The sequence below is a fragment of the Caretta caretta genome, chromosome 8, assembly GCF_965140235.1.
Source record: "Caretta caretta isolate rCarCar2 chromosome 8, rCarCar1.hap1, whole genome shotgun sequence".
Classification (NCBI taxonomy): Eukaryota; Metazoa; Chordata; order Testudines; family Cheloniidae; genus Caretta; species Caretta caretta.
In genome coordinates, this window is record NC_134213.1 from 9,442,801 (window position 1) to 9,455,996 (window position 13,196).

Consider the following 13,196-nt stretch of genomic DNA (forward strand, 5'->3'; position numbering starts at 1 on the left):
ACACGCATTATCAGAGATCACGAGGAAGGTTCTGTGGTGAGAATAAAGAAGGGGTTGGGAGGAGGCCGTGGGGAAATAGCCCAGGGAGGTGTAGCTGTCACACAGCTGTTACAGGAGCCACAGTAGGCAGCTGCAATCCACAGGGCCCTGGGCTGGAACCCGGAGTAGAGGGTGGGCCCGGGTTCCCTCCATCCCCCCCAACTCCCTACTTGATACCGGAGGAGTTGAACTGGACTGTGGGTTCCACCAGAGTGGAAGGTCTCTGGCCTGTTCCCCGATCCACTAGGTGGATCAACAGAGACTGCAGGGATTGTTCTTCTTCCTTTCCCCATGCTGGCCAGTGATGAGGCTAACTGAGTGAACGGCAGATTTGAGCCATGAAAGTGGCCAAACTGAGGGCTGCCGTGAACCTCTGAGGCGAGCAAATCCACCAATAAGCACAGGACCCACCAAGGCAGAGGAGGAACTTTGTCACACTATGTTGAGTATGGAAAGACTAGAAAAAATAAATACTCATGAATGTTCTCGAGAAAACAAACAGTGAAAATGAGATCAACGCAAATAAAGATTAACTACTAAAATTCATTGCTGTGCACTCTATTTCTGTCCTTGGGTGTAATAAACTTTATTAGGGCTTAATTTTCTATAACCTGCACCTATGTAAAATGTGTGTCCAAAACAGATAATTGCATAAATGGATGTAACTCTTGCTCACATAGTTACCTTATACAGGTACTATGTGCTAATTTTTGAGAATTGAGTGGCCAATTCTGCAAACGCTTACACGTGTGAGTAACTATCCTTAGTAGCCTACTCATATGCATAAGTCTTTTCAGGATCAATAACTTTAGCTGTGACCTTTTCTTTCATTTATTTACTGAGAGAGATGAACAGTAGATATTCATCTCATGTTGGATCCCAGCATTATACTGGGAGAGATGAACAGGATGTTACCTTAGGGAATTTTTTACCCACCACTTAAATATGGAGTTCTGTTTCTCAAAGGTATGGTTATTCTCTCTAATCAAGCCCCTGTTTTATCTACTCTAGATTTATTGATTGTCCTATATCATATGATCTCATTTTCTCTGACAATACACATGTGTAGACAAGTGACTTACACTCAAGTGAGTGATGGACTTGGGAATGTTTAGGCCAGTAGAGATTTGTTGCGTGTGGCCAGTGACATGCTTTGTTCTTGGGAAGGAGAAAATGTTATGCTTTTTGTGTATGTGTTACTGACTGGCCCAAGTAGTAGACTTCTTAGCAGCAGGGCAAAAGACACTATAGTGGGAGTCACTGGAGGATGTCAGGTTAAGGCAAAGTTAAAGGAAAAGTTGTAAGCTTTGCCAGAAATGACGAAGCCACTTCCCGATCTGAAGGTAACAGCCTGGTTGATGATAGCTTAATTGACGTCATATTGGCTTAGCAGTTTAGGAGACAGGAGTTATCATCTGGACATGTCATGAAGGTGTCAAGAACTGTGCAACTCAGTCTCATACCCACTCAGCTGCCAATATCCGACCACTTCCACCTTCAGTTAAGTGTTCAGCACTTGTCCTCAGCATTGTCAGTGCCCCTTGAAGAAAGATGTTATTGATAATGTGTGTTATATCCCTCTGGTACCTTGGGAAATTATAGAAACAGACACTGGCTAGCAACAGGCTGCCATGGTTAAGCTGACAAAAATGTTCCCAGAGTCTGTAGTTGAGACGGAAGTTGGAAAAGTATCCCTTGCTGTCCTCTCAAGAAAGGAAAACTAGGTGATCTGCACTCGCCGAACTCAAATTTCAGATAGAAAGTTAGAACACAAATCTGTCATATTCAGCTCACAATATTTTGACTTAAAGTTTCATGCACATGAATCTGGTGGGGGAAGAGAGCTCTTAAGAAATGAAATGTTTGCAACATTATTTTAGCTGTGTTTGGCCCAGGATATGAGAGAGAAGGTGGGTGAGGTAATATCTTTTATTGGACCAACTTCTGTGGAGATCAGACTTGCCTCTTTCACCAACAGAAGTTAGTCCAATAAAAGATATTACCTCACCCACCTTGTCTCTTCAGAAATTAAATGTCTTTTGCACTTCTCTATAGATAGGTTTCAGAGGAACAGCCGTGTTAGTCTGTATTCGCAAAAAGAAAAGGAGTACTTGTGGCACCTTAGAGACTAACCAATTTATTTGAGCATGAGCTTTCGTGAAGTGAGCTGTAGCTCACGAAAGCTCATGCTCAAATAAATTGGTTAGTCTCTAAGGTGCCACAAGTACTCCTTTTCTCTATAGATAGATACATATCCAGCTTTTAAAAAGCAGCAATGAATGGTGACATTTTCTTGAATAGATTGTTTTTCATCCAGTAAATTTGTAAGATTTATTAGTAGGTTGGGGGCAGAGGAATCAATTAATATTCATTATGGCTACTGAGGAAATATAATGTATTTGCTATCTTGAGATCGGGGGGGTATCTTCCAATGGGCTATATCTTCCGTTGTGTCTTGTTGGAATAATGTATTTATTGTATAGTGAAACTCTGACGTGGGAACCTCTTCTGTACCCTGCCAGCTCTGAATTCCCTCCTCTGCATTAAGCTAATGAAAAGACTTCACTCTCATGTGTGTGTTTGCTACTTACAAAGCCTCCAATTGAATCAAAGAATCTCACTATTTCTCTTTCTTGGTTACTTACAAAGCCTCCAATTGAATCATTGAATCTCACTATTTCTCTTTCTTGGTTATTTCCTCCAGTGTCATTTCTTTATTCCTTGGCAAAGTTACTTTGTAAGATAATATTAGCTGAACCTTTTAAAAATCACTCCCATGCTGTAACCTTTGTCTTGACTTCTTGATCTTTCACGCTCTACGTCTCACTCACCTGGCTAGATGGTTTTTCCTCGCCTCAATCATGGATTTCTCTCTAATGACCAGCATGTCTTTAGCCGACGAATCCTTAAGGTAGATGTGTTGAATCTACGTCTTCTGGCTTGCTGTGCGTCCTTCTGAATTATGTTTCCTTATTAGCTAATAGCACCTTATTGCCATTGTAAGTTATAAATACAATGAGCCAAATCCTGAGAGGCCTGCTCAGTTTTTAACTCAACCAAAATTCCGTGTGAACATAGTGAGAGTTCTGCCTATGTAAGGAAGGAGTGAAAACTAAGGCCTTGAGGGTCTGGCTCTTTGTGTGAGTCATGGGGGGGAAGAGGGGAGATTAAGGATAGTTCTGTATGCTATACTTGCACCATATGAATAATAGTAGTAATCACACAATAAAATAGATCAGTCCAAATCCACAAGTCTTAACTGGAATTTCTTTACTTAGGCAAAATGCAGTGGGAGATTTCCTGTCTGAGACAAAATTGGGTAGAGTCTTCAGGATTTGCAGTGGAATTTTCAAGTCTCTGAGTCATTTAGGAGTATGAATCACATTGAATGGCAATAGGATTTGTGCTCCCAATTCACATAGGCACTTCTGAAAATCCCTCCCTGATTTGTGGGTGGACCATATTAAACACAATTCTGTTCCTGTCTTGTTCAGATTGGTATCCTGTCCAGATGTTGTTAAGAGTTATGATCTAACCTTTTCATGGGGATTTCTACTGTTAACTCTGCATGTCAGAACAATCAGCTTGGATCCTAAAGGCTGGGCTATTGGCGTTCACCAGGGGATCAGTAGCTGGTAATCTGAGTAGTGAAATTCATTCTGAGATCAGGAGTGCTCCTGCTTCTGAACAAGCTTTTCTGGCTGTTTAACTGAAACAAGTGTATACTACTAAATTCTTTAGTGTTAAAATTTCAAGTAGAGACATAGGCTCATCTTTTCTTTATCTCCTGGCAAAGTATGGTGCAAGTGGAGCATTTTAATATCATTACATTTCAGTTGTATTAGAGCAGTGGTTCTCAACCTGTGGCCACTTGTGGCCCATTCAGCATAGAGCTGCGGCCCATGTGACATCCTCAGAGCCATACAGGTAGTAATGGATGCAGCCCACGTAACACATTGTAGGCCACATATACGGCCCACAATGGTAAATAGGTTGAGAACCACTGTAGTAGAGGGATGTCATTAAATATGTTTTGATTCCTTTATTATCTACTAAATGGTGGTAGTACAAGTGTTTTCTATGCTCGTATTTGCTATGAGGCCCAGTCCTGCACAACTTACTCAGACAAAACTCCTGCTGGAAGCTGTGGGTCAAAATCCTGAATAAGGGATCAGTAAAAACTGAAAAAAAAGACCTTAATGGCCCATTGGGAGTCTTGTCTGAATAGGGATTGCGTGATTGGGACATTCAATGTTAAAATCCTTTGGGATAGTCTTTGGAAAAATATGGGTCAGATCAAAATCTTTGAAAATCACCCACAGAGCTAACAGGTTCCCTGCATGCCAATAAAACTCTAAGGGGCAAACTTCTCTTGGATATGTGAACAAACCATCAGCTTTGTGCATATATTAGAGATGAGATCTGCTTGGCAGATCTGAACAGAGAATTTTGACCTACAGTTGTAGCCTTCTAATTAGACACACCCCTGCATGCCACAGTGCTCTTGCAGACTTTGGAGGAATCTGAGTCTTTTCACAGGTTCTCTCTACTGTCTCTTATTTAACCAAACAAAACCTTTCAGTAGCCTACAGTAATTTCACCCAAACCATGCAGTGTCCCCATGCAGTGTTTGGGGCCATTCTTCCAGGATGCTATAATCCTTTACTATAAGGCTGTATCCAAGGCATTCACCTTAAAAAGCATCCAGTCAAATTTGCCTTATTGTCACCATGCATTAAAGCTAGGGTGAGATGTGATCCATGATCCACGTGGAAGAGCTCTCCTCACCCACATGTACGCACATGCACCATAACTGGCTGTCTTCAAATCTTAACCATCACTATGGGACAAGCCATTCAAACAATTTTGGCGTTGCTATCAGAAGGACCTATCCCCCTACCATGCCCCCTGCTGGTTTCTCTCCTACTCAGTGTAGTTAGTTTGCTGTTAGCATTTGTGTTTTTTTTTTTCACATCACAATGTTTGTCTGAACTTCCTACAGGGTGATCAAGGTCAAGATGGAGCTGCTGGCCCACCGGGTCCCCCAGGACCACCGGGTGCAAGAGGTCCCCCTGGAGATACAGGAAAAGATGGCCCCAGGGGACCACAAGGCCTCCCTGTAAGAAATGATAAATACAGAGTATTCACATTGTAAAACAGAATGGGTGCTCTCTAAGAATGCCCACAATGTACTTCATCTGGGAGCCACCTGGCACACGGCCATGCCTCTCTGGGCCATGTGGAGGTACTAGTAGGGGAAGGGGATATTAGGAGCCTTTTCCTGCCCTGTGATGCTGCATCAGGATATGCTAGGATTCTCACCTAGCACTTGAGATCATTAGGAAAGGGAGCTATGACATAGGTGAATAAAGTATGGCTGCCAGGAGACCAGGTCTGGCAGCTGGGGTGTCTAACCAGGCCCCAGGGTCTCCAGAACTTGCTAGCAGGGAATGTGTGCTTCTCTTTAAAGAGGGCAAAAGTGTGTACCCTACCCTGCAGCATGGATGCCTGCCCAGAGGGCCCATCCTGCATGGTGCCAGCATGCTGGCTCTGGTTACTAGCAGTGCTCACCACTGCTAGGCTTTTAGCCCACAAAGTTTGAGTTTCTCTTTCCCTATCACAACTGGAGGAGAATAGTCACCATAGGTGGCCTCAGAGCTGCTTCTAATGATTCCTCTGGATGTAACCTAATAAGTCTCTTTAATTCTCTATAACTGTCTGGTCGTTAGAGAAATGGTAGCTTCACAATAGGTGAAATTAATTATCCTGGAAAAGTTGTGGGCTAGAGATGGGAGCTGAAGGGGGAGGGAGGCTGTGTAGTATTCTGAGCCGAAAATCAGAAGTCAGAATATTTTTTTAAATTTATAAAAAAGCAAAGTTTATTTCCTTCCTGATGAGCAACCTTCACCCATCCCATTGCAAATCTCCAACTCATTGGTAATTCATTTAAAAAAAAATCAGAATGTAAAATCAATGAACTTCTCAGTAATTATTTTTTAACTTTTTGGAGGATAAAGGGTTTTGGTGCAAATATCCGTAATTAGTTTCACTGACTTGGTTAACCTCTTTCCCCAGGGCTTAAAAGGAGAGCCAGGGGAAGCTGGAGTGATGGTTAGTAGTATTATTCCTGCCATGTAGTGTCAGCACAAATGAATTCATTATGCTTCATTAGTGTGGAATGTTTGCCTAGCTCAGACATGCATGTAGTTTTTGGCTTGGGTGTCCTATTTACTCCCCTCCATAACTACACAGAGCAAATTATTTTGTTTGTGCCATTGCTTGCTAATTAAAAAGTATGCTAAGCTACACATTACCAGAGATGGACAATTGTTGAGCTTAGAAAGTTGTACAGGAAACTGAAGCAATCAGATACTGCCTTGATACTTCAGCCCTCTCAGATGCACCATAAGACCCTACTTCACCATAAAGAAAAGAGGTGAGTCTCTTGTCTTCTAGCTCTTCTAAAAAGCTCCTTTGCTCCCACTTTCCCCACCCCTGCCTCCTCTGTGGTCCCCCTGGAGATACAGGAAAAGGTACACTTCCAAAATTTGGATTCTAATTAGTCAAGGAAGTAGTTTTGCATTTTGTGAATTTTGGGGTAGTTTTTATTTCCGCTGAGATTTTTTTTTTAATTGGTGAAAATGTTGTTAATGCTACTTACCAGCGTCACTACAGCTACAATGCCAAGATGAGTTTCACAAGTATCTAATTGTGAAATTTGGGAACAGAATCTGGCTGACATGATGATGATTCATTGGTGCCACCCACTTCCCCTAGGACACAGTTTATATTTTTCAGGGGAGGGTTAATTCTTAAGGGACACCGTTGGTAAATGTGGATTATTTTCACTCGTTTTCCTGCACCTTCCTCAAACCAAGAAAAGAAGGTTGAGAGAAGAAAAAGTTCTAAGCACGGAACCGCGTAGAAGACCATGAAGTATTACACCTTTGCAGCTTTAAAAAATATTAGGTTTTGGTTTTGGTTCTTGGGGGTTTTTTTACACCTCTGGATTACCTACTTCGTCATATGCAACAAAAAGCAAGATCACTCAGTATCTGAAAGTTGGTCAAAGAACCAGAGAAAAAAATTATCCTGGATATCCCAAGTAAAAGCAAGAGAAGAAGCAGAGAAATCACAGCGAAGACTGTGAAGAATTTATTGTCAACAGACAAAAGAAGGTATGGAAGAGAGAGAGGGCCCCCTGGAGATACAGGAAAAAATGGACCCAGGGGACCACCTTAGGGGGTAGTAAGTGCTGCAAGGTCTTTGCCGAATCTACTTGGATGTGTTTGGTTTAGCATAGGTATCACCCACAGTGGAGTGGGTAAGGTCATGTGCAACCACAAAATGGGGAATAACTGGCGAGGTGGTAGTACTGTGGAAAAGGATCTGGGGGGTTATAGTGAATCACAAATTGAGTCAAAAATGGAATGCAGCTATGAAAAAGGCTAATATCATTCTAGAGTGTGTTAACAGGAGTGTTGTATGTAAGACATGGGAAGTAATTGTCCTGCTCTACTGGTAAGACCTCAGCGGGAGTACTGTGTCCAATTCTGGGCACCACACTTTGGGAAAGATGTGGTCAAATTGGAGATAGTCCAGAGAGCAACAAAATCAATAAAAGGTTTAAAAAAACCTGAAGAAACTTAAAACACAAAACAAAATTGGGCATGTTTAGTCTTGAGAAAAGAAGATTGAGGGGGGACCTGATAAGTCGTCAAATACGTTAAGGGCTGTTATAAAGAGGATGGGGCTCCATTGTTCTCCATGTCCACTGAAGTTAGGACAAGAAGTAACTGGCTTAATCTGCAACAAAGGAGATTTAGTCTAGCTATTCAGAAAAGCTTTCTAACTGTAGGGGTAATTTAACTCTGGAATAGGCTTCCAAGGGACGTTGTGGAATCCCCATCTTTGGGGGTTTTGAAGAACAGGTTAGACAAACACCTGTCAAGAATGATCTAGGTTTACTTGGTCCTGCCTCAGAGCTGGGGGCTGGACTTGATGACCTCTTGAGGTCCCTTCCAGCCCAACATTTCTATGATTCTGTGGTGACGCTAGCACTGTAATGAACTGACTGTTTACTCTCTATCACCTTTTAAATTGAACAGTAGTTCATTTCCACCTGTTACAACAACTCAAACAGCTCTAAATTCATCTCCTCAAACCATGGAGTGAAGGGATTTCCTTCCCAGCTAGGTACAGTTGTTGTAACGCCCTTTGGACCGTTTTCCCCTTCCTCGCATAGGATAGCCACTTGGAAACCTGTCTGTTAAGATCCTGAAACCCACTAAATAACTAGTGTTGCTGACTCACAATGTGACAATAGATCATGGCAGTTGTGCCTGTTTATGTCAGGGATGAATTTGTCCCACCGCCTGGAATCTAATCTATATTATCTCATAAACAGCTATATTTACAAACTACTCTAATGCTGCTTTACTGACCAATCACCTGCTTCCCCACCAGCAGATTACTGGAAAGCACTGGTGTTGTGGACATCCTCCGTTGACCATATTTTTGAGTCCCACTATGGAATATAAAATAGCTGACATAACCAAGCTCAACAAGTTCACCTGTAACATTTCAATTATTTGTTCTGTGCAGAGGTCTAGCATGGAGTTATGGTACTGAGTCAGGTTCCAAAACACTTTATGGGTCATTTTTCATACATAAAATATAAATCTTTAGGGAGCATTTTCTTTACTATTTGTGGTGTAAAGTGCATTGATACTGAGAGTGTTTGTTTGTCTGTAGTAATGTTGATAAATAACAAAAACAGACATAGGCATCCTCGCCATTTTCTACAGAGCTGTAAACATTTGTAGACATATATTTTTAAATCCTGTTATGCTTTTATTTCCAAATAAATATACTGATAAATTTGACTTTTAACAGGGTGTAAGGGGACCTTCAGGACTAAAGGTAGGTGGTAAACATTTTATTAAACCTCTAATTTTAACAAGGCCAGAATCTTCAAAATGCCTGTATGTGCCTGGGCAGGGTTGCACACATTTTTTCAGTTTGATGTAATCTCCTGCTCATCAGTTGCATCTATGAATGCCAGAGAATCAAATTGGCCATAGCCTGGAAACTGAAAAGTTAATTTTTAATTGCATCTTCTGGACAGAAAGTATGCTAATTGTTAAGAGAAGTAAAACAATGAAATTTCAAATGAGGAGGGGGGAATTTGCTTTTTTAATTTTAGCATACTGTAGGCACACCGGATTTTTTGGCATTTCAGGAGAAGATAATGTAGATCAATAGCAGAACAATATTTCTACTTCAACTGATAATTTTAAAAATGAGTATGATTATTTCATGTTCTCTCTCTCTCTTATTTCCCTTCCTTTGTTTTTCGTTTTTGAAGGGTGAGCCTGGTTTTCCAGGGAGAAAGGTAAGATATTGATTCTTCTTCCTTTTTTAAAAAAAAAAAGTTCACCGCCACACAAAATGCTTTGTGAGCCATTTGTAGAAACAAGGTTCAACAAGGCCCTAGTCATGGTTGATTGCACTGATTCACACTTTATATTCTTCAGGATTTCTAGCACATGTTCAATTAAAGAATAACAATTCTGTGACCTTGAAACAGACATTGTTGTGCCATCAGCATGTTTTTCATTATGGTGATCAGCCCAGAAGCAGTAATTACATTAGCCCCATCGACAAAGAATAAAATAGCCAAAATGCCATACAAGGTTGTAGATGTGAGTCCTTTTGCTGAATTAATTGAAAATAAAATGGGTGAATTTTTGAGAATGCTTCTCTCCATCAGGCCAGCATTGGTCAGTCTGAATCTCTCGTAGGACTGACCAAACAAAGACATCACCATACTCTGAGGAGTGGAGCCCACTGGACATAATCTCTGTGTTTGGAGAAAGTATACTCTCTGGCAAGGAAGGAGAGCAGCTTACACACACACTGTCTGCTCTTCTACTGTTGCTCTAAGTAGCCCACTAAAAACCAGGGAGCCTTGCATGAGCAATCCTGTCTATCCAGTTTTTATACTGGTGCCCAAAGCTGTTCTATATCAATGCCTCCCAGAGAATTGAAACCAAAACTCCAAAAGGCTCATGCCTTACTTCCTCCTTACTTCCCTAAGGCAATCAAGGACTTGTGTGTTTCTGGGCAGAATTTGGCTCCGAATCTTCAATATATAAGGGTTAAACTCTATCATTCTCTAGTTATGAACAATCTTTAATTTAAATGTAACAATGAAAGCAAGTGACTAGCTAAACCTGTGAATCTCCTTTTTGACAAGTTAGAATTCTTAGTGAATATAATGCATTCAATTTCCAAAATGCAGGTAGAATCTTCATGTATATTATGGGCCAGATTTGCAAAGGCCTGTTGACTTCCAATCAGAGTTAGGCACTTAACCTGCTTAGGCTCTTATGAAAATCCCAATTGGCACCTAAAAACCCTGTAAATCTGGCTCTATCCCATGAGCACATCAGAGTTATGGTGATAAGTATAATTGAGCTCTTACCCAGTGGTAACATTGGCTGGCATATTGACACCTGTGTATTTTCACGGTTTGATAGACACACTATGTATATTTTTATTTCACCAGGGTGATGATGGGATCCCAGGACAGCCAGGGCTTCAAGGGCCTAAGGTAAATTTCAGCTCTATATCTGTCTGCCTGGTGGCTATTTTTACCATCTGGTACCCCTTGCTGGCCAGATATCACAGTCAATGCAGATTGCTCCTAAAGCAGAGAGTCATAAGCAGACACTTTTGATCTGAAACTAAAAAGAACAAAAAAGGAACAATAGACGTGTAATCTAAACACCTAGGGTATTAATGCCAATTAAAATATTTTCACTTGTTTGTTATCTGTTGACTTGAAAGTGCTGACAGTCACTAACTAAATGATAACACAGGGTTTGTCTACACTGCTATCAAGGGGGCATATTTGCAGCTTTTGGGGACATGCCTGCACTTTAATCTAGCTAGCTTGGGTACCTGAGCAGTGAAGCTGCAGCAGCACAAGCTTCAGCACAGGCTAACCCTGCAAGTCATAACTCAGATTATTAAATTAATGAATTCACGGTTGTGATTGCGGTGCAGACATACGCTACAAGTTGTCATTTAGAACCTGATCTTGCAGAACTGAATCAAGCAAAGCCAGTGGGAATTTCCTTGACGTGGGAATTCAGGATGTATGTGGTCTTTATAATAACTTCACTTCAACAGTATAGCAGACTCGGTTCTGTGGAAGTTTCCCATTGTTCACATGTTCGTGGTGGCTGCCTACTAGGGACTAGGTTTGCTGGTGAATGTGTCCTCCCCTACTGTGTTTGAAAGCCTGAAAGCTTTATTTTAGTTTTTCAAATTCCCTTTTGGGCATGGGCAGCACTTGAAGACCTTTTAGAATAAAAGCAAAGCTTTGATCATTCCAGTATCTGTGTAGAAGTTTAAGATAAGGCAAAAGTACTGTAACCTTAAGAAAATTGCTTTCTGTCCTATCAAGTTAGACTTAAGATGTTTTGGCTTCAAAGTTCATATCTGGTAAGGTTCAGTGTGAATTATCTTATTTTCAGGGAGAGCAAGGAAGCACAGGTCCCAAAGGAGAGAAAGGAATAGATGGATTGCCAGGATCAAAGGTAAATAAAACACATGTTCATTAAGCTGGAAGTTGGTCACAACAGCATTGAGGCAGTGGGTTTCAGTTTAACAAGAGTTTTAAACTTTTGTTTTCTAAAAATTGCATTAAAATGGCAAAAACCAAAACTTTGCCTGTAAACTTTCACTAACATTTTACCTTTTCGTGGTGGGTTGAGACAGAGAATAGAGTTCCAAAATCACCACTTTCTGACATTTTTGGCTGCATTGTCTTGCAAGAAATCTGAAGATTCTGTCCTCTGCTTTGCATGTTTTGATTAATACTATATCCATTTTACATAGTTAGCATTAGTGTGTCTCACAGTTTTACTTTTTCTTCACAACTGAAAAGAAATGCACCAACATGACCACGCTGTATTGAGCAGTGACAACATAACATGTCTGCCCTTCATGATCAGCTGTTCCTCTACAGCTGCTTTTGCTTTAATGGAATATGCATCCAAGTATGTTTCTGCTCAGAGCAGTCATACTCCCCATCATGCATAAAACTATTCAAAACTAAGGGCTGGAGACAACCCTTAGCCATTCTACTTCTAAATCCATAGTAGCAGTGCTGATTTGTGCTTGCTGGTACTTCTGCTTCAAGCTGGTATCACTCTATTAGGAACTCTTACTTTCAGGTTTAAATGCTTGGCTATTGAAATGGCATCACTTTGTGACTCGGAAATACATTAAGTCAAATCTGTATAAATGGTTTTGCTGTCTTATATCTGATCAGGCTGGGTTCTTTTGTTGCCAGCTAGATTATTTTAAGGTTATTTTAGCAAGGCATATGCTTCTAAATATCTAAAATCCATTTGTTCTTGACCAATTGGAGTTTCTTATTGAGACTATACTTTTACCTAAAATAAGTATTTGACATGCAGTAAATGACTTTTTTCATAATACTTCTGACTTTCCTTATTATTTCTGAATAATAAATGTGATGTTCATTTTCAGGGTGATCCTGGTGAGAGAGGAGGAGATGGACCCATTGGACCAAGGGTATATGATCGTTTGTTTTTGCCTCACTAATTTAGACTCTTGTATTCTCCTTAACATGGGTCAGTTTCCTCCATCCAACTCTGTCTGTCATCTGTTGCCATATAGTTGAAGGGTTCAGTACTGTATAAGAATAATATGGAAGATAGAGCATATTAAAACAAATCACCATACAGATATTGAGCCAAATTAATGCAGATAGCTCCTGTGAAGTCAATTAAGTTGCATCCACTTTTACTATTGACCTCAGAGAGGTGCTGACCACTTGCTGTCACTGAAAGATCCCATGACTTTTTTTCATAAGAATGAGGCTGTACCAGTCAAATGCCAGCTTAGGTAATTACATTCTGCCTGTCACTCAACCTATACTTCCAGGTCCTTTCCGACTTTGCTCTGTATAGTTGCATTCTTGGTATCGATTGCATGTATATGGAGACAAATACCAAAGTATCTAGGGGCCAAAATAGTACTTAACCCTGTTCTAGCTGTTGTTTTCATGCTGCCCACTTTTCAGGGGGTAACACCATAGCTGTTACCACAAAGTTTGCAAT

At 40.7% G+C, this 13,196-nt stretch overlaps 1 protein-coding gene across 2 annotated transcripts in view; it reads left to right on the plus strand.

Annotated features, from left to right (window-relative positions):
• COL23A1 (collagen type XXIII alpha 1 chain) overlaps positions 1 to 13,196 on the plus strand; it is a 360,295-nt gene that overhangs the window by 322,686 nt on the left and 24,413 nt on the right. The window contains exons 6-13 of one of the 2 annotated variants that reach the window (XM_048861021.2): positions 2,879 to 2,950; positions 5,042 to 5,158; positions 6,115 to 6,150; positions 8,935 to 8,961; positions 9,407 to 9,433; positions 10,610 to 10,654; positions 11,583 to 11,645; positions 12,604 to 12,648. In XM_048861021.2, coding sequence (XP_048716978.1) covers positions 2,879 to 2,950; positions 5,042 to 5,158; positions 6,115 to 6,150; positions 8,935 to 8,961; positions 9,407 to 9,433; positions 10,610 to 10,654; positions 11,583 to 11,645; positions 12,604 to 12,648 — 432 coding nt within the window. The remainder of the gene's footprint in view (positions 1 to 2,878; positions 2,951 to 5,041; positions 5,159 to 6,114; positions 6,151 to 8,934; positions 8,962 to 9,406; positions 9,434 to 10,609; positions 10,655 to 11,582; positions 11,646 to 12,603; positions 12,649 to 13,196) is intronic. The other variant, XM_048861023.2, reaches the window with a different exon arrangement.